A 19,807-nucleotide genomic window follows, 5' to 3' on the forward strand; every position below is an offset into this window, starting at 1 on the left:
GAGCATCGCAGGCTCTAGATGATTAATGGCATTCCTTGCATGTCTCGTTCCTGTGGTCCATCATCGCATGGGACAAGGACCTACGGTCCGGAACCTTCGGCAGGTGCAAGCACATGCAAATCAGCCCCGCAGCCCAGGATGGAGCTGTCCGAAGTCCTGACACCGTCCTCTATGCTAGATGCTCTCCCTAGAACACGCTAGCTGCTCTCCCTTAAAACAGGGCACAGGGCTCGGAGCAGTACCTGGGAGGGTGGTGGAATTCGCTAGCAGGGAGCTCAGAAACACAAGAGCCCACCCTAAGACTGGTGAGAAGGGCGACCTGTGAGGAGAGACAGGACTGGACGATTCTGAAGGCCAGGACCAATGTCTCCGCCCTGTCAAAATGGGCAGTTTATCTCAGGGTGTGGACAGTGCAAGCGTATGGAGCGGTGCCCCACCACAGCAAGAGGGACCTGGGAGGGGGCGGACTGCAGCGTGAGCTCACGAGGAGCAGCATGGACGTGGAAGGACGGCACCTTCGATTCAGCCGCCACACCCGGGTCTCATGACCCTGTTCCCCCACCGAGTGGCTCTGCGTCTCTGCTGACACGACTCTTCCTCTCCGACCCTCCTGTGCTTCATTCCTACCCAGAGATTGTCATCACCGTCATCATCACCATCACGCGTGTGACCGCACTGTGCGGGCCACACAAGCTAGTGTGCGAAGCGGGGCTCGGGGAGGCCCTATTAAGCCCCGTACCTGGATCGGTTGCTGCGTCTGTCTGTTTTGAATTCCCCACAGCTCCTGGCCTGGGGCCTTCCGCAGAGCCGTTGCTCCCTAAATATTCATTGGATTGATTCAAACGGAGAAGTTGGCTTCAGTGACTTCTGGGGAGAGTGGAAAATTTTGGAGTTTGTGCTCAGCAGTCCCAGAGAGAGGAAAATGTTCCCCCTTGTCTAAATGACTGCATGCAGCGTTCTGCATCCAAATGCTGGAGCAGTCCAGGAGGCTCGTGGCTTTCATCCGTCCCCCGAGATGAGACAGCTCTGGCCGTTGCATCAGCGTCTGGTGGAGTGTAATAAAGCAGGCAGGCTGCACAGATCCAATTGAGGTGTCTGCTGATGCTCAAGGAACTTTCCCTCACTCGTGCAAGGTTTTCCCTCCCCACGTGCCCTGAGCTCAACGGGGTAATCCTTGTGAGGAAAAGGAGATTTAGGTCTGTAGTTCCTGTAGGTTTTCCATTCCTGTGTGTGTTTCCACGGCGTTCTTAAGAGAAAAGAATTTGGATCTAAATACAGTCCGGTTACTTCGTAGTCATGCAGTGCTAGACAGAAGCAGCTCCTTGCATGATAATATTTACCAAAGAAATGGAAGTGCCGCGGGGAAAGCTTCTGGCCAGAATTCACCCAGGAAGTTGATGACTGCATCACAGCTGAGGGCCACATTCACCCATTCCCATTGCCTGCCTGCCTTTTTGAGTTGCCATCACGTGGTGCAAATCAGGGTCTGGTCAGGCAGTCCAGGGGGGTTGCTCTATCCGGGCTCTTGTTTCCTTTCCCCCTGGGGTCCCCATGGCCACTTGGTAGGTAGGCTTATCATCCTCATCTCAAAGATGAGACACCTGGGGTTCACAGACACCAAGGAACTCGGGGGAGGTCGTGCAGCAGATATGTGTGGGGGGGGAGTGAGGGGTCTTGGGGGGTATGACTTGAATTACCAGGTCAGTAGGACCCCTTACTGTGCCAGTGTTCCTTGCTTAATTGAAATTGATCTTAGACAATTCCATTATTTGTCTGGACGACCCTGTATTGCATAGCACTGTTGACCAAGTCAAGTAACACAAGCTAGTTCTTGCTGAGCCAGCAACATACAGGGACAATGGCGCTGAGCTTACAGCTAAAGATACTTGGGTTCCAGAAACTTCTCCCATGTGTGCTTTATGTGACGCACTAATGCAAGGCTTTTGCCCCCCAACATGTTCATCTTTAAAGTGTGAAAGATGTTGCCTACTTCTTGGTTGCTAAACATAATTAGGCCATATAGATGCATGTGTTTAAAAAAAAAAAAAAGTTAGATTTGCCAGGATAGGATCTTTTCTCCCTTGATTTCCCACCGTCCCCACCGAAACAGGATGGTGTTTTCCTATCCAATGAGCATGAGAAGGCAGAGTACAACTTGTGGTGTTGAACTCTGTGTTGACCATTGGTTCATTTTTGTTTTCTTTTCCTTTCTGCTCCTTCTAAAGGGTCTGATGGGTCCCGAAGGCAAGGACGGACCTCCTGGTTTGCAAGGTCTCCGGGTGAGTAACGTGTCTTTCCCTTCAAATCACCAGCTCTCCTCCGCTGGGGCCCCCAATTCAGTAGCTCAGACAGAGGACGTGGTGCCAGCCTCATGGGCTTGAGATGAATATTGGAAGCCGACTGAAGGGTTAGATTTAGTTCAGCAAACATGGTGGGGCGTCCACTCTGAGTTCAGCCTGGAACTGGGTTCTGGGAACACGGAGATGAGGCCATTGGATGCCATGAGTCATGTATCTGGAACCCCGTAGCCTTATGGGCTCAGAGCTCTGGCAGAAGGAAGCCCAGTGTTGCAAGAGAGAAGGGGCAGCTCACCCAGCCTGCAAGGCAGCCAGGACTTCTTGACAGAGGTGGTATTTGAGCTCAGTCTCCCGGGAGGAATTAAAAATGAGGAGAAGGGAAAGGATAGAGAGCTGCCGTAAGGCTCTCAGCTACTCTGAAACACCCGTATCATTATTGAATATCGTGATATCTCATGGTATTCCATGTAATTTAACTTAATCTAATTTAATTTAATTAAGCACCTGTCTTTTTTTTTTTTTTACCAAGATTGTACATACCTCATGGGTTTTATTCACTGTAAGCACAGCTCCTGACACAGCGTCCTGTGGTTTAAGACAGGGGGATGGAGGTGTACACTAGGGTTAGGTGCCCTCTTCGAGGGCCCCGTGGTTACTGAGCCTGACCCCCAACTCCGTGACTCCCCAGTTCCTAGCAGGGTGCCCGGCACAAAGTAGAGGCTCAGGTCAATGTTTGTTGACCTCTAGTGCTTGAGCTTGTGGTGTCTCTTACTGATTCACATAGAGACTGTCTGAGGGGCACAGCGGCCCAAGATGGGGTGGGCAGCCCCTGCACGCAGTGTGGTCATTGCCTCCCGAGGTGTTCGGTCGGAGGCCAGGTGGCCGCCGACAGAGGGGTGGAAATGGGGGTCTTGCATCTGGCAAAGGCTCTCCAGCCTCATCTGTGGCCTCTCTAGCCCGGAGCGTCTCCAGCTCAGCGAAGCGGACAGAATCATAGAAGTGTCCTGGCTTGGCTGGGGGTCGGGGGGCTGCACCCACACTCTGATCACATTTTACATTCTCAATTCTGAAACTGAGCGACCTGCTTATGACCCAACAGACTCCCACGTGGCCTAAGCCCCCCTGTGAACTCCCTCCCTTGGTTTTCAAACACTTTGGCACTCCACAACGGGCTTAAACCCTGAAGAGTCTAAGAGGAACTTACGTGGAAGGCTAGTTGAGGTGTGGAAAGGGGTCATGGTGGAGAGGTTAGGTGGGAAGGCGGGAAGTCACTTACCCCGCTGGAAAGGGCATGCGTGTGCCGCGCCCCGTCCAGCATCGCCAGCCCTGGCCTCCGTCGCCTGGTCGAAGCTAGGCTGCCTTCTCTGTATAATGCAAGGATCTTGGGCTTTGCAGCAGCGCTCTGGGGTTGGAAACTTGGCCCTACTTCTGAGCAACTGTGTGACCCTTCACGCCACCTAGCTTCTCTAAGCACGTTTACTCTGTTGCAATGGGAAGGCTTCACCACTGGCCTGGTTTGGGGGAGAAAATGTGCTCAGGGTGGGTCTGTATCCGTGGTGGGCGGCAAGATGTGGCAGCTGCCGTGACTGCCAGCCTCCCAAGGTGCTCACGCACGGTCTTCTGAGAGAAAACAGCAATCCATGTACATTATGTAATTGATGCTTAGGTGAGCCTGAATTCGTCTTGTGGTGAGCTGCTGCAAACATTACTTTCCCTAACATAGAATTAGATGCTGAGCGGAACTCTTGATACAGAGATGACTGCAATTTTTTTTTTAAACTATATTTCTCCCTGACTGAGTCTTATTAAACAGAGGAGAGGACACCTCTTGTTTGGTGCCTGCTTGTCGAGGCCCACGCATCCTTGGCCGTCCCTTCTGGGCACCCCAGAGTGTGTTCCTGTGTTCCGCAGGATGGCTGTTGTCATTTCCAGAAACACCTTCAGAGTAATACCAGCCACCCGTGTTCCGACCTCCACGCTGGCCAGGGGTCCTAGGAGTTGGATGCGTGCACTAGGAATGGAGATTTGAGGGCCATACCAAGGGGAGGCACAGAAGGAACCGGGGGAGAGGCGGGGTGCGTGCTGTGGTGCTGAGCTCCACGTGGCAGACCTCAGCCGTCCAAGGGAAATGTTTGTCCCTGGCCCTTTGCAGAGAGGAAGGGCCGCCGCTGATAACATGGCCACCGGCCACCTCTCAGTGAGGGATACCCAGGTCTGTGTCTCTCTACAGCCTGACTTCCTCAATCCTCCCTTGTGTCCGTGCACAGAGCTCCTGGCGCGCTCCTACGAGGCACGGACACTCAGCTAAATGCTTTGGGAATGTCTGAAGAGATGAGGGGCTCAACCGCCAGGAGCTCACCACCGGAGGGACTAGAGAAACAGGGAGGGCTAACCCTGATGCCTTGGGGGGGGGGGACACTGCGGTGCTGAGCAGGGAGGGGAGGGTGCTGGGACGGAGTGGGCACGGGGGACAGGGAAGAGGGTGTCCGAGCCGGCCTTGCAGGAGCCAGTGAATTGAGCAGGGATCCACGGGCGCACAGGAAGGGGTCAGGCCGACTCAGGAAGTGCCCCCTGGAGAGGACACCTTCCCTCTGGACACTTGCTCCTGGTTTCAGCTTTTATCTTCACTCCCCATTCTCCCGCTCGGGGAATGTACCCATACAAGGGACGGGGCCATGGATGCGGCTTCTCTGCTTCAAGCTCCGCCTGCACCCGTCCTGTTGGGGATCCCACACCGCAGCCTCTTCCTTTTCCTTCCACCAGCCCCGCCCCCCCCCGGCCTCCCCCCTGCTCCCTTGTCCTCCCCTCCACGCGCGCTCATCTGCTCAGCAGGTGTTTCCAGGGCGCCTGCTGGGTGCTGGCTGTGGGTGAGGAGGACCCCTCAGGGAGGGGCTCCCTGTTCGTTGCCGTTTACCTCCAGGTGGGCCGGGGAAGAGACACGTCACCTCCGCACCCGCCTACTGCAGGAAGGGCTCCGGAGCAGGTCAGTTAGGGCAGGCTCTCGGGAGGTGGGGACCTGCCCAGGCCAGTAGCCGAGGGGGCGTGTGCCGGCTGGAGGACGAAGCTCAGACCCAGGCTGAGGCCACACAGGCAGGGCTTTGAGCAGAACCCTGCAGCTGGAGGCAGCCAGGGGCCGGCAGGGGGAGGTCAGTCAGAGGAACTGGGTGCCGGGTCTTGTTGCTTGCTGGGGGCCATTGTGAGGATTTGGGCTTCTATTGTGGGGAGAATGTGGGGCTACTGAATGGTTTCAGAACTGCTACAATGAAAAAAATAGACAAAAGTCGAAAGAATAATACAACCGATGATGCTCTTATGGCCCACAGCCCTCCCTACGCTTACCACGTCATTGGCCAACTTGCTTAATTTATGTCCGAGCCCACCTCCAGCCAGCCCAGGTCCCTTTGAAGAGACCCCAAATGTCATCACACCGTTCTCTCTTGAAGATAAGGAGATGCAAAAGCAATAAAACCATAATACCATCACCCCAACCAAAACTGATGAAGTTTCCTCATGTAGGCATTTTGGGGTCCGAATTTCCCTGGGTTTCTGGCTGCAGTCTGGTCACTGCAGGACTTGGGGTAAAAGACACGGAGTGGGAGGCTCACAGGAACATACCCCCGTCCGCCCGCTGTTCTGAGGACGGACCGTAGGAGAGGAGGACCAGTGAGGAGATGGCCGCAGAGAGCAGAAAGGGAGGGTGGTGGCCCAGACCCAGGGCAGGGGCTGCACGAGCCCCCCGTCCCGTTGGAGTGCCCAGCGAGGGGGACACGCAGGGCCTGGTACAGGAGACTGAGCCGACGGCCATGGGCACGGTGACCTATGGCCATGGGCAGGGTGACCTACGGCCATGGGCAGGGTGACCTATTAAGAGAGAGTGATGCAGAGCACAGAGGAGGGCTCCTCCCTTGTCCTGCTCCTCTAGTGAATGGAGGCTGGCGACTGCGTGGGGGGGGGTGGTTCTGGGGACCCCTGGCCCTCCAGTCTTCCTCCGTGAGTTTCTGACTCGGGCTGTGTTGCCTCCCGTGGTGGTTTCCAGGCTAGTGGCTGCCCCTGTGGGCACACACGCTGCAGAGACCAGTCCTGATACTGGTGTGGGCTCGGCATCCTCTCCCTGTTCTGTCAGCCTCTGACTTACTCAGAAAATTAGCTCTCTCTCCTGCCCGCGCGGCGACCTGCCATTTCCTCCCCATCGGCCTCAGCTGAAACATCACTCCCTCGTGTCACGGCACACACTCAGGCTAGAAGAGGGAAGACACGAGACAGTGACAAGCCACAGGACCCAGGAACTGTGACACTGAGACGAATAGATGGGCTGGGGAAGGCGAGCCGACCCTTTATTTTCGAGATTAGCGACAGGCAGACAGTGTAATCCCTGGCAAGGTAAACACATTCATTTTGGACAAAGCTGGTATTTTTCCACAATGCCATGGGGAAGTGGGAAGATCAGTGCTGGGCGCCACCCCCCGCCCCCGCCGCCATCCCATCCCTGAGGGTTGTGGCACACGAGGCACCCCAGCGTGGGGTGCTCGGCTGTCTTCTCCTGGCTGGGTTTCTTGCTTTCCATGGGGGGTGCGGGTGCTACCCTGTTTCTCTTTCCGAGGCTCTCCTTTCCTCCTGCATGTCTGAGTGAGGCGTTCGGGAGAGGTTGTTGGGGAGGACGGCTACTTAGCGGAAGCGGGCAGTGCTACGGTTGCTTCGGAACCCAGAATGTACTAGAAGTAGACCCCACCTGGCTCCAGGCCACTGATGCATTTGGACACTGAAATGCATTCACAGGGTTGGTTTAAAAAACCAAAATCTCCTATGCCCTAATTGTTCACCCCAAAACAGAGAGCTTGCCATGCTCACCCAAGGCCCATTTTAATTTTTGCAGAGAACTTATATATATTTTTTTCTTATTTTGACATTTGTTTATTTTTGTTTTCATTAGCATGTAAGTCTGTGGGAACCTTCTTTATTTTTGTGTCTGTAGCACCTAGAAGAGCGTGTCACACTTATAGAATGTATATATTTTTGTGCACACATGGAAAGCGCATGAACCACACCTCCAGGCATAGTGGCCAAGCATATGTATGTAATGCCGCAGAGAGCGTCTGGTACGGTCAGGGAGCACGGGTGAGTGGATCGTGCTTGCTTGCTGCTCTCTGGGCAGCTAACTCAGTGGGTGCCAGGGGCCAGTGGGACCCAGAACGGGACATTTGGTTACCCGGGCCTGACCTTCCGCAGAGCGTGCTCTGGTATAAAGAAGAGAAACTGGTCGTCCCAGCTGTACTTTTCCTTCTGCTTCACGTGCCGTGTGTTTTGTGCTGCTGGCTTCCATCTGAAATAGCATACGTGGTTTCTTTCCTCTTTTCTGGACAAACCCAGGGGAGATTTTTTGCTTCAGAGAATTCTGTGTCATCAAGGCATTTAAATTGAATGCAGATTTGGAATGTCTAAATCATAAGATCATCATATAGGTAAGGGATCCCTGAGATGGACAGTGAGACATTTCTTGTTCCAGAAAGATCAGACGACCTGCTCCACGTCCCTTGAGCCTTTGTCACTGCCTCTCCCACTAGCTGGTGACAACCCCTTTGGTTCCTTTGATCGTGTTTTCAACACCTTCTGGATTCTCTTCTCTCGTCAAGAGGCAAGAACTGAAGACGTGACCTACCAAATACAGCGCCTCCCCTCTCTCTAATGACGGAGGGATCCCAGGTGTCTCGTGATGTGCCTGATTGAGTCTTTTTTTTTTTTTTTTTTTTTTAAGAACATATTTTTAAGACAAGTCTAACCGGTGTAGAACTGATACAAGGTAGCAGGGAAAAGCAGTGGCTGGATGACGGACCGGTCTATCGCCGGCACACAGAGAGGTGACTGTTTGCCCTCCTGATTCTCGCTCATTCTTACAAGGATGTGAGGTTGGGCGGTTCTACTCCCATTCTGCAAATGAGGAAGCCAAGACTTAGGGGTGTAAATCCAATTGCTCCATGTCTCACAGAGTATAAAGAGCGGCACAGGGATTAGAACTCGGGTCCTTCAGGTCCGTCTCGCTCGAGACCTTCGAGGCAATGTGTGGGCGTGAGCGTCCAGGAACACACCAGAATTCTCATCTGTTCATTAGCAGTCCTTGTGGTGGGCATTTGTGGAGAGATCTAGGACTGTGTATTCCCTGCTCCCACTTACTTGGGCGGATGCATTGTTGCGCACTGCTTTAATCTCTGGCCAGTGCCCTTGGAGCCAAGGGTCTCATAGTGCGGATTGCGATCAGATCCATCCACCCCTGTTTCTCATAATTCGAGGAGAGGAACCTGGGTGGTCTTCTGTCAGTGGCAACTTGGGTCAACTTTGTTTCACTTTTCAATTTTCAAAGCCTTTTTTTCTTACTTTTCCCTACGCTACCAGATGGTAACAGCATCATTTGGATCACAGGGTACTGTTTGACTCATCTCGTGGCACAGAGCCAGGGTTTATGCCAGGACACCTTAGGCTTTCCCTGAGCACCTGGTTTCAGCTCTAACCAGTAGAAAATAATCATCTTTGACATTTGAAGGCATGGAGAACAGGAACTGAGCAAAAGACCATACGGCACATATTAGAATCTGTTGCGCTCGCATTGCGTTCAGCTGGTGACGGGCCCGCACACGGCTGTGCTAATTCGTCCCGGCTGGGAAGGAGCCGGTGCTCTGCTGGATTTATGGGCTTCCTCTTCTCCACGGGCAGATCGACAGCCGTGGAAATATCAGTCCTGCTCAGCATCCTGGCATTCAGAAGGGCTTGAAAAATCTGTCCCTATGATAAATTACAAGCACTTATTACAAACACTTAGCACAGATATTATGCTGGTAGCAATTTAAGAGAGAAGAAAAAGGACAAGGCATAGGCTTATTGCTAGTCACACGGTTCTTTATTGCCGCAGAATTTGCTCTGGCCAGCGCTTCTCAGATCCCCGCAGCTGCTTACAGGTCCAAAAGGCAGAGGTTACATAGCTGCTGCTACTGCATCCACACCTGCTAGAGTTCCTGCCTTCACCCCTGCCCATCACCCCCACCCCATCAGAACCTTCACCCCTACCCAGCACCCCCATCACCACCTTCATCCCTGCCCATCACCACCAACCCCACCCCCATCACTACCTTCATCCCTGCCCACCACCCCCACTCCATCAGAACCTTCGCCCCCACCCCATCAGAACCTTCACCCCTGCCCATCACCCCCACCCCATCAGAACCTTCACCCCTACCCAGCACCCCCATCACCACCTTCATCCCTGCCCACCACCCCCACCCCCACTCCATCAGAACCTTCGCCCCTGCACATCACCACCACCCCCACCTCCATCACCACCTTCACCCCTGCCTACCACCGCCACTGTCACCATCAGCATAGCCATCACTGCCACTGCCACCAGAACCATCACTATGACACATTTCCTGATGTTAGATCCTATGCCAAACACCTTGTGGGCATTTCCTCACTTAATTTCTATGGCACTGCTGGGAGGTAGCAGTTTGGAAACCAGGACTGTTGGACATGTGTTCTCATACCTGCTCCAGGGACTCAGAGGAGCCAGAATCCTGCTGTTCCCGTGTCTCCTCCATCAACCACCATCCTGTTCCTCCTCATTCCTGCGGCGATCTGTCCTGTTTGCCTAATGCTTTATTATTCCTTATAAAGCACTTCCTCAAATACGGAATTATTCCTTCCACTGCTATCTTTTCAAATAATTACAATAATTATAATTTTCCACATGAGGAACCTGAGACTCAGCAGGCTAGTGACTTGTCCTCTCCTGTCTGCCTTAGATTCTGAACTCATTTTCTCACAATGCTTTCTCCCATGTAGGAACACGGTAGAGCAAGTTTCCTTGCGGCGAGCGGCCATCTTCGTAACCGCTGACTTACAGCTTTGTCCCCCATCCCTGGCAATTCCAACTCAGGAGCTGTCGGGCAGCCCCGGGGCTCTCTGTGCTCAGTATTTTCTTGTCACATTTCTTGGTATTGCTCGGACGGTGTGGAAGAGGTGGCAATGGGCTGCGGTAGGATTTTGACAGGCTGAGATGGACTGGGAGTATCACAGACAGAGGTGCCATTGTGAGCAGAGTCTCTGAGGCCGGAAGTCCTAAGGGGGGGGTTGTTCGGGGCAAGGCTGAGCAGCTGACTTGAACTGTTGCTTAGGGCTGGGAGCATGGACACCGCACGCGAGATCCAAAGTCGTGTTGGAGTCACAGGGTCATTAGTATCCAAATAAAACAGCTCAAATGTTACATCTTTTATTTTTATAAGATTTTATCTATTTATTTGACAGGGAGAGAGAGCAGGAGAGCATGAGCAGGGGTGGGGAGGGAGCGGCAAGAGAGGGAGAACAGGCTTCCTGCCGAGCGGGGAGCCCGATGCGGGGCTCGATCGCAGGATCCTGGGATCATGACCTGAGCCGAAGGCAGGCGCTTAGCTGACTGAGCCACCCAGGCGCCCCAAATGTTTCATGTATTAGATAAGGAGAAACTTCGGCTATTTTGGAGGAGGGAGGTAACTTGGACAGAACTTTCCCCCTTTAGGAAAATTGCCTGCCAACTTAGGGTAAATGTATCGATGAGTAATGAGTAATGTTCCCTCCAGAACAGCGGAGGGAACGGATGGGGCTTGTGAGCAGGACTGGCTCTGGAGATTATAAGCAACATGGGTGGATGGATGGACACATGGAAGGAAGGCTTACTTTGAAGGACACTGGGGGCAGCTCTGGAGGCTGTGGGCAGAGAAAGTGTGAACGTCGGTGCTGGAGCTGACCAGGGGCGTCACCCTAATGTCTCCATGGTGATGCCCCTTCCTGGGTGACCCGTGAAAGGTGGTGCCACCTGGCAACCACAGCTTGGATCACAAATGTCTCCTCCTCTGGCCTCTTCCCCCCACCTCTCGCTTTTTTCTTCTTGCTGAAGCCCTGATGCTTGGATGCCGGCTTCTCCAGATGCCCTCGCTTCTCTCTCTCTCCCCCACCGGACCCTCCTACCTGCCCGTAATTCCCCTTTCCCAGATCCCATCTTTCCTTCCCTGGTGTAGGAGCAACTCCTGCATCCACGCCTCCTGCAGATCTCCTCAGATCTCAGGGGCTCACCCCCCGAATGTCAGCAGCTTCATTACACAAGCCCCCCGAACGTGAGGGAACAGGGCTGCTGAGACCTCGTACCCCTTCTGAAGGTGGTGGGTCACCTGAGGAGGGACACCGGTGTGCACCCCAATCACATCATCCCTTGGGTTAGTCATTCTGCGCCACCACAACCCAGACCCTCACATCGTTCCTGCTTCCCTCTGGTCCTTTCGTACCCACCAGCCAACGATCCATTTCTCCACTTCTCCCACCGCACAGAGTGACCTGGCTGGCCCAGGTTCTGAATTCCGATGACTCCTCACCGGCCATTCCCCCGACCTTGAGGGAGGATGGTTTATTCATCTTGTAAATCACGCGTGGCTCTTGGGGGAATAACCTGGCAGCAAGTGGAGGGGTGCCTGTCTCGATACAAAATTGAAGCTGTCTGGTTTCCATTCCCTGAGGAAGGGGAGCCGGCAGCTCTTAGCGCTCCTGTGATCGCCGCCCCGATGTTTGCATTCGTCAGAGCAGGAGCGGACGGAGGCAGAGACAAATGCCTCCAGGCCCGGCTCATTTCTGAAGGTGTCTGCAACCACATTTTGAATTCGATCTGACAAGTGTCGAGAAACACATTCTGACCTCGGCCTGTGGTCTGCGGCTCGGGTGCTCCTCCTCGGGGGTCCTGAATTGGGTTAGGCCGCTGCCTCTACAAGTCCCCAGATCGCCAGGTTGTGCCTTCCTGTTCTGGTGTGGCCTCGCCCTACCCCAGGGCTGTTTCTCCCGCTGTCTGCTAGACTCAAGACCACATCCCTCAGTCTGGAAGCAACAACTTAATTACCCAGCCCACAAAGGTGTCTCAAGTTGCCACCATGTGACAGACACTGTTCTGGGCCCCCGGGGAGAGCATGGAACAAACACAGAGCCAGACTCGGTTTCCAGAAGGCTCACAGCCAGAACAGGCAGGCGGGCAGTGACCAGATGTGTAGGGACACCGACAGTGTATCTGGTAGTGACACAAACAAAGGGAAGGACCACAGGGCTGGGGCAGAGCTTGGCCGCGGGAGAGCCGTCTTGGCCGGGTCGGTCAGAGAAGACGCGTGAAGACTCGGGGACAGAGGGCCTTCGGACAGAGACTGTGGAGGCCTGGGGAGCCCACTTGCCGGGCAACGCGAGAGCCCGTGGAAAGACCCGGCCCCGAGGTGGGATTGTGTTTGGTGCATTCATCCTGGAGGAGGGACGCCCCCGTGGCCGGAGTAAGGGGAGGCTACAAGGAAACGGGAAGGGCAGGTAGCGGGACACAGTCGTGGAGGGCAGGGGACACCATTTCACTCCGCCCCCAGTTGGTCAGTGGTGTGGTGATTTGAGCAGAGGAGACAGGCTGACGTCTGTGTTCAGACTGGGTCTCTGGCAACTCAGCAGGGAAAGGGGAGGCGTCCGGGCCAATCAGGAAGGAGGGAGGCAGATCGGAGGTCTCTGCAGGGGTGCAGGGGTGGTGGTGGGGGCAGGCCCAGCGGTGGCGAGGGCGTGGTGAGCTCTGACTGGCTGCCCACACCATCCTTCTTGCCGCTTCTACGACCAGCACAAACTGGACCATTTTATGTGGTTCGTCAACATCTGTGGTGGCCTAGGGGCCTCCCCTTGGCTCAGAGTCCTGCCGCCCGGCCTGGCCCCCTGCCACACCCAGCCCTGTAGCCCTCCAGCCTGATCGGGGAGAGCCTCTGCCCCAGCCCTGCGCCCTTTGTTCCTGCTGCCAATGGCCAGCTCTGCCCCCTGCTCTGAGCGTGTGTCCCACTGGAACACTCTTTTTCCTTCTTCCAGCGCTACCTCAGCACCGCCTCCAGGAAGTCCTCCCAACACCTTGTAGCAGACCTCAGAGCTCCAGGTGCCATGTGCACACCCTTCCCTGCATGCTGGTAGGGGCTGTTTTAGCGCCAGGGGCTCAGGCCCTCCTTCCTGGGAAACTGTGAACCACTGGGGCAGAGGCCATGGCCGAGCCCTCCGGGGGCTCCCAGGGCTGGCACAGAGCCAGGGGCAGTGTGCCTAAGAGGAAGCAGGAGAAAGCCGTGGAGCCGTATCTGGGGCCTTGACCCTGGCATGCTACATGGAACTTGGGAGGAGTTTTAGGACCTGAAGATCCTTAGAGAACATTCCCTGCAGGCTCACCCTGACTTCTGTGCCACTGTAAACCCTTGAGCCTGGAAGAGGGCTGTTCGAGGAGACCCTGCTCTGGCGTCCCGTGAGGGGCCCCTTGTTTTGCGGGCGCTGCGGGACCCAGAGGCCGACGGAGTGCTCGGGGCTCTGCGTCTGCGTCGCCCCCTGCTGTGGGGATGGGGCCGCTGGGGGGGGGGGTGGAGAGTCCCAGACGCTGGGTCCCAGGCTCTGCACGCGGTAAGCGCCCATGGAACACGGACAGGAGGATGGGGTGGGGGGATCCGCGGCACATCCCCCAGGCTGGGCTGGACACAGACCAGACCGAGGCAAGGGTGAGGACTTAGGTGGGTGTCTCGCTTCATGAGGGAAACTGTGAGAAACCAAAGGTCCTCGTTCCGTCGTTCCGATTCCGTCACACGCGACGGACGCCGTGTGCTGTACGCATCCAACCAACCATCACACCCTTCGCCCCTGTCCGGAGAGACAGGCTCTGAGGTTTAGTGGGGCCGGTGAGTCCACACGGTGACCCACCGGGGTCGTGGCGGCAGCTCTGAGTCTAACGGCGGCAGAGCGGAAGTGGCCTCGAGGACCCGCATGTCCGTGCACCCCGTGTCACCTCACGGGCAACACTGTGTAGCTGGGAGAACAGGCGGCGGGCCGGGCGCTCGTGCCGGATGCCCCCGAGCTCAGCTGTTGAGCGGAAACCAGCGAAGCTCTCTGCAGAGTGAGGGACGTGCTGTGCTTTGTAAAGAAAAAGAAAGGGAGGACCGAGGGAGCGTGTGTGCACGTGTGTGTGCACGTGTGTGCACGTGTGTGCGCGTGTGTCCGTTGCCGGCCTCCGTACGTCTTGCTCTGGAAAGAGGAGCCAACGCCGGGTGGGGTCCTTTCTTTCAGGGAAAGGCAGCCCAGTGGCTGGTGGTGAGATGAGGAGGTTTGTCCCGATTTCCCTTTCTGTACCTTTCAAAGTTTGGGCCCCGTGTCAGCAAATGCCCCTGTCACAGCCGAGACCCAAAGCTTAACCTCCCTGACCCCAAACCGAGTCTCCAGCCCCGATCCCATGCCGCTTCCTTGGAGGGCATCCCAGCCGGTGAGGGGGCAGTGAGTCCCTGTGCACCAGTGAGCTTGAGGACTCAAGATGGACGTTCCCACCCACACGGTATCACACGGGGCCTGGTGCTACCTGCCTGCTCTAATTTTGGCTTCTTCTTTTGTACGCAGGGGAAGAAAGGGGAAGCGGGCCCACCGGGGACCCCTGGACTGCTGGGACCACAGGTAACTACCATCTCCGCCCGCCCTTCCCTAGCGGCTCTGCCTCCTCGATGGAAGGAGCGATCGGGTCGCCGTTCTCTGGTTGGTGACCGGTCTTGCGTGGTCAGCTCATCAGAAAGAATGTTCAGAGGGTCCTGCGTCCTCCCGTCTGTCCTGGCTCCCGCGGCCTCCCACTCCTATGGTAGAAGAAAGGCCACCATGTGGACTTCGGTCTGCTGGAGGTCAGGCGGTGGTCACATCATGGGGACCAGTGTGCTGAGAAAGGGAAGCGGTGAGGCCTGGGGAGTGGTGCTCAGGACGAGGAGTCCAGCGGTGAACAGCGTGCGGCTGGCAGAGGCAGGAAGAAGGACCTTCCTGGCAGGGGCTCAGCTCTGCAGGGACAGCCGGTCTGGGACACAGCCTGCACAGGAGGGGACAGGTCCCTGTGTGGCTAGAGCTTCCTGTACTAAGCACTGTGGCTTCAGGTTTGGAAGGGGCTTGGCCAAGGGACCCAATCAAGCCAAAGGTCTCCCTATTCTAGGAGACAGCACACCCCCGTTCTGGTGTCTGACTTCCGCACTGTGACACTGACCAGCCCCCTCCCTTCTCGGGGCCTCCGCTTACCCATCTGTCAGTGCGGGGACCAGGGCCCCGTTCACTCTCTGCTCTGTGCTCTCCTGCTCCCTGGATGTCCTCCTCCTCCCTGCTCCCCTCACCACCTCCAGCCTTCCCATTGGTGGCTGGGACATTTGGGGGCAAGTTATTTGACCTTCTGAACGTGAGTCATGCCACCTGTGAGAAATACCACTAAAAATCAAAAGGAGAGCAGTGCTGTAGTTGGGGAGGAAAGCAGGGATGTGGCCCAGGTGATGAGGTCCCCAAGGCCTGGGGAGCAGCAGGTGGGGCCTGTCCTGTTCTCCTGGCAGCAGTGGTGGCCAGCAGGGACATTAACAGGCCACTCTCTTTGGCTCCTCCTTGAGCTGCTGCAAACCCACCTGTTCCTGGACACCTGCCTCTCCCTGTATCAAGTGGGAGGAACCCACCGCGGAGACGGGGCTCCCTGTGCTTCTGAAACCAGCTTTTATTGCTTGCTGATGCATGAAGGGTCCTGGTGACTGATGGGCGCCTTGCCTGTGATCTCCAGCTTCATTTTGGCACCACCTGTTTGGTCCGGATATGACATGCAATAAGGCAATATAAAATCAATCATAATTCATGGTCTTCTAGAGATCCCACATTCACTGGGGCATTTTGATGTTAATAGTGAAACATACAGTGCTTTTGCCTTTGTTTTATTGCCTTGGTTCCCAGCGAGCAAAGCTTGTGCATTTCAGAAATTCGCCATACATGTAGCGCCATCAAATTACTTTCAGCTACAATTTGTCCCCTGCCTACAACTTTTTTTTTTCTTGCTACCTTGGAAAATACATTTTTCTTTCACTTTCACGTTGAAATCACTTTCCTTTGTTGAATGTTGACTGAATGCTGGGTGTTGGGCTGGATGTCACCCGTAGAAATACGATCAGAATCTCCAGAAATAGGGCACTCTGATATATTTGGGGATCTCAGCGGTTCAGAGCTGTACGATGTAGAGCTTACAGTAGGGATGGCCCAGCGTCTTGGTTGGATCGCTCCCCGAGGGACCCCACACCACGTTCCCCCGACCAAGCCCAACCTAAGAGGCTGCGGTCCCGGACGTCTTGCTGATGCTGTCTCGGCCGACCCCTCCTCTCAACAAGCTGCACGCTCACCATTTCTGGTCTCTGCCGCAGTTCCCCTCGTGCAGTAATGCATCGGGTCATCTGCTCCACGGGGATTTATTGAGGTCCCGCTGTGTGCCCGACGCGGCTCTGTGCATCGGCGTGGGGTGTGACATCTGGGTGACATCGTGCATCCCTGGCTCTCCTATCCTGGGAGACTTTCAGGGAAAATGGAAACCCGTGTATCATCGGGTCAGCGTTTGCAAAGGCCGTGCTGCTTGGTGTGGTTGTCAGGATGGACAGACGTCCCCCGGATTGGGAGCTAGGGGAAGGGTTGGCCCCAGAGATAGATGGCCGGGTGGGCTTGTGGACCTGTGGGCCCAGGGCTCTGCACAGAAATCTGCCGAAGGAGGTACTCATTACGGCTTGGCCCCCGGGAGCCCCATCCTGAAGGGGAGGGGACACAAAGTATGAACAACTCACCCCTCCCAAGGAAACCCAACGATTCCAAACCACATAAGCTGTGTGAGGGCCGTGCTCATTGGTGCAAGTAATTTCCACGCATCTTCAAATCCCTTCCACCATCACGAATCTCTGCCGGTGGGATCTAGGTGGTTCGTGGGAATAACTATTTGCCGTTCCTTTATTAGTGATAATCCGGGTAATCGGTGGTTTATGGGCCATCGTCGTCATTAGGAAGCACGTTAAAGAGCGGCTTTGCCACCATCGTATTAGCAGGATCAAATGCGGTATCGTTAATACGAATTAGACTGAGTGGTTCGTTTTTGTCAGTAGTTACGACGTCGTTGTTTTCGTCGGTAACAGTTAAAACGTTGTTATTGTGCTGTCAGCATTCGGGCCTGTCGGCTCACGTCACTCTCGGTAATGATGAGATGAGCGGGTGCGTATTTTTATTCATGGGAGCAGGAGAGGGGAGGGGAGGACCACGTGCGCAACCTCTCGGGTGCTGGGCTTGCACACGTGCCCTCGCGAATCCACGCTGCGCTGGGACAGGGCCTCCAGACTTTCTCTTCCAGCTGTGAGACTGTGGCACGGGGGAGAAGAACGTTGCCCACATCCGTAGAGGGAGTGTGAGGCCGCCTAGCATGGGGCCCAGGGCCCCCGAAACCCAAGCCCTAATTTTTAATCTCTTTATACCATCATTTCTGCTACCAACAAAGGAGGTATTTTTTTTTAATAAAATGTTTTATTTATTTATTTGACAGAGAGAGAGGGGACACAAGCAGGGGGAGTGGGAGAGGGAGAAGCAGGCTTCCTGCCGAGCAGGGAGCCCGATGTGGGGTTCGGTCCCAGGACCCCGGGATCATGACCCAAGCCGAAGGCAGAGGCTTAACAACTGAGCCACCCAGGTGCCCCCCACCAAAGGCATTAATAGTCAAATAGTTTAGTTTCAAGTAACCTGACTGACGATCTTTAGTTCAAACACCAGAAGAGCGACAGGAAACGCTGTCCTTGGCCGGAAACGCTGTGAGGATCAAGGACGCATGAACGCCGGCCTGGGTTTCCTGAAGGCCCAGGAGGGAGTGGCCTCAAGGTGGCCCTCTGTGACTGCCTTCCAGGTCAGCGTCCCTCAAGTTCACCCACGCTAGCTTGCTTCTCCTCATGCTCCTTTCTGTGCCCACGTGCCTGAGGACCGACCGAGGACAGGGTCTGTTCACCCGGGGCGCCAGCGGCCAGCGGGCGGACGTTGGGTCCTGACTGTTGGCTCCTTCCCCACCACACATTCCCCCCCGGACTTACCGGATGCTCCTTGTCCGTGAGGGGAGGCCGGGGGCGAATGGCCTGCGCCCTTCCTGTGGCCCCGACCTGGAAACCGTTGCCCAGACCCTCTGTCCGCTGTCTGCACTGTTTCTAGCTTCAGCTTCTCTCTGTCAACGGCCACCGCAGTTCCTGAGTTTAATGACCATGTGGGCTTTTGCTTTTTCCCCGAGTTCATGGCGTCAGACAAGTAGGCCATTATTAAGCCCCTACTGTGTGTGTAGCCATGAGCCAGGTGCTGTGCGTCCTTACAAAGGAGGAGGATCAGACATGGCTGAGCCCGTGTCGACAGTTCTGGTGCCGCTTAATGCACACATAGTCTTATAGGAGAGCGGACTGTCCGTGGGGGCGCTGGAGCGCGAGGGCTCGGACGCACTCCCAGGCTATGCAGACGCTCTGCAGGGGTGAGTCCAGGGGATGCAGGACGAAGGGGCCAGGGTCCTTCCATGTAAAATGGGTCGGAATCTGCCTGCCTCGCAGACAGAAATGAAACACAGCGTGTGAAGGGCAGGGCAGAGGCAGCCCCAAGTGGGGGCGGCCGCTTCCCCCACCCCCACCCTTCTCCCACTTCCTCCTTGCACGGGTGCCCCCTTCTCTCATTGCGCTTCTACAATTCTCACGGCTAGGGTGCACCTGGAGTCCGTTTCGGTGAGTGATTCGCAGACCAGGCAGTGCGTCAGAATCCCTGGGGGACTGTTTCCAAAGTCCCTGGCCCCTTGGGCTTGTCCCAGACCTGCCTCAGAGTCCAAGCAAGAGACCCGGGGATGGTCCTTAGGACAGGTTTTGCGGGTGACTCTGCAGCAGCCAGCCTGCCATGGATTCTCAAGATGATGCCTGTGTGGCCTCAGGTGGGGCACTTACCCTCTCTGGGTCTCAGAGTCCATCATCGTCAGATAAGGGAGTTTAATTTTCAGTAGATGATCACTAGGGATCCGCTTACTCTAGCAGGCTGGGGGGGGTCCCAGCATCCTGCAGGAGGGTTTGCAAGGAGCAAAGGAGGAAGGGGAAGCAGAGTCAGAGCAGCGAGCTTCCCGGAGTGTTTCGTTTGAAAGTGTGGGAAACACTCCAGAGGCCATCACTGGTCCTGGCAGCGTAAGAAGGGAGGAAGGCTGATGTGTCCGGATTGCTAGCAGACAAGGGGCTCAGAGATGCCGTGTGGTGTGGAGGGGGCATGAGACCACAGGGGTCCTCTTGAAGTATGAGCAGGTCACCCGCATGTGCCTTCTGGAGGGGGTCCTGGGAGTGTCACCGGCAGGGCCCTTGCTTGGCCAAGAGGTGAGCAGAGCTGAGCTGTGCAGCCAGGTGGTGGGTCTGCATGGCAGTAGGGATGAGGGCACGCGGCTTCTCTGTGCTCTTCCCAGACCCACGTGCTGCAGGGAGGACCCTGGCCAGGCCACTGTCCGGTTCTGTTGGGCCCCCTTCAAGCACACATCTCTCAACAAGAATAGGTGCAACCAGAGATGCACCGGGACTGAGCAGCTACAGGGAACCCCGAGGTGCAGATGCCACCAGAAATTCCATGTCTGTGCCCATCGCAGACTCACGCGTGCCCCCAGCGGGAGACAA

General features: G+C 55.7%; 1 protein-coding gene across 1 annotated transcript in view; it reads left to right on the plus strand.

Moving 5' to 3' along the window:
* The window catches only part of COL22A1 (collagen type XXII alpha 1 chain), a 236,072-nt gene that overhangs the window by 109,473 nt on the left and 106,792 nt on the right, over positions 1-19,807 (plus strand). The window contains exons 22-23 of the mRNA XM_082720691.1: positions 2,226-2,279; positions 14,733-14,786. Of these exons, the coding sequence (XP_082576817.1) occupies positions 2,226-2,279; positions 14,733-14,786 (108 nt within the window). The remainder of the gene's footprint in view (positions 1-2,225; positions 2,280-14,732; positions 14,787-19,807) is intronic.

The sequence above is a fragment of the Mustela nivalis genome (assembly GCF_964662115.1).
Source record: "Mustela nivalis genome assembly, chromosome: 2".
NCBI classification, from domain to species: domain Eukaryota; kingdom Metazoa; phylum Chordata; class Mammalia; order Carnivora; family Mustelidae; genus Mustela; species Mustela nivalis.